At 59.7% G+C, this 1,294-nt stretch overlaps 1 protein-coding gene across 1 annotated transcript; it reads right to left on the reverse strand.

Moving 5' to 3' along the window:
* Positions 1-248: 248 nt before the first annotated feature.
* Positions 249-983, reverse strand: NCS54_00598100 (Hypothetical protein; the record flags this gene model as incomplete). The annotated part of the gene is made up of 1 exon (XM_053151458.1): positions 249-983. One exon carries the CDS (start codon positions 981-983, stop codon positions 249-251), a length of 735 nt encoding a protein of 244 aa, XP_053007433.1.
* Between the last annotated feature and the right edge of the window lie 311 nt (positions 984-1,294).

The following is a 1,294-nucleotide window of genomic DNA, read 5'->3' on the forward strand; positions in this document are numbered from 1 at the left end:
GAGACGTTTCTGGCCTTCGGCACTCCCTCCCGCGCCGTTTCCTCTCCCCAGCGCTTCTGGAAATAGAACAACGGAAACGCCATCGATGACGGGTCCGTTCCCCTTCAAACATTAATTTATTTACACTCAGAAAGAAGCAATCATCATCCCGGCTATAGCCCTACCATGGATGCCGAGGCAGCAGCTTTCTTGCCCTGCCCGGCCCTGTCCTGCCCTATCCTGCCTGCCCTGTCGCCTCATCGTCCTTCCTATTCCTTGTTGATCCTCTTCCAGACTTCGTGCTCGGCGGCCGCGAGACTGTCACCAGCGGCTGAAGCCCACTTCTTAGCCGCCTGCCACACCCCGTCTCCATCCTCATCTCCCATCAGTGACAGTGACGGCCTTCGGTTATCCTGGGCCACGGCGGCTTCATGCGCTGCCCTCTGAGAACTGGAGAACTCGGATGCGTGCACATCCTGGTGGTATCCTGGTGGGTGCGAGAAGTCGCTCCCGGAAGGTCCGCCCAGCCCGGACGTCGATCCCAGGCCTACCATCGGGGATGGGCCTAGCACTGTCGTCGTCGAAGAACGTTGCGCGGCGAACTCCGATCCGCCGACAGGCGCATAAGACATCTGGGGAGGCATGGGCACTTCTGTCGCTTGCGCTTGGGCGACGTGCATCGTCTTGCCGGCCTTGGGCGGCGGCGGCAGGTAACTTGGAGGTGTCGGTACGGCTCCCGGCTGCGGGGCCGGAGGGCTCGCGTCGACGGCCGCCTGGGTCGGAGTTGGCTGGACATCTGCCGAGTGGTGAGGTACCCCAGTCGGTGCAGGCATTGACGGACGAGCTCCGGGCTGGGCTGCTGGGTACGTGCTAGTAGGCGAGTCGGTGGTATTCGGTGCTCCCGCTGATGCTTCGGGGTCTTCTGAGTGCGCTGTCTGCGGCGTGATTCCTAATGGCTTGGCCGCCGTAATGGGGCTCGCGGTGTAGATGGGGATTGGAGGCATCTTGATGGTATCGTAGGCTTCAGGTTCGGGTGTCTGATGGGCTGCTACGTGGGGAGCCGTCTCTTCTTTCGTATCGCAGTTGATTGTTCTCTTGAGGTAAGATTTGGTAAACCGCCTTTGCTTTTCCTCTGGGTGATTATTCGTAATTACTCTCAACTCACGAGATGATGTAGTCGTGTCGAAGTTGAAGCGAGACTGTGGCAATGGAATCAATGACTGCCAGCTACGTCAGGTGATTGATCGGCCTCGCAGGTGCCTGGCGCACGCAAACATTACATGCAGCGGGGAAGGGGAGCTGCCGATCAGATTCC

Source organism: Fusarium falciforme, chromosome 4 (assembly GCF_026873545.1).
Source record: "Fusarium falciforme chromosome 4, complete sequence".
In the NCBI taxonomy this organism is placed as follows: domain Eukaryota; kingdom Fungi; phylum Ascomycota; class Sordariomycetes; order Hypocreales; family Nectriaceae; genus Fusarium; species Fusarium falciforme.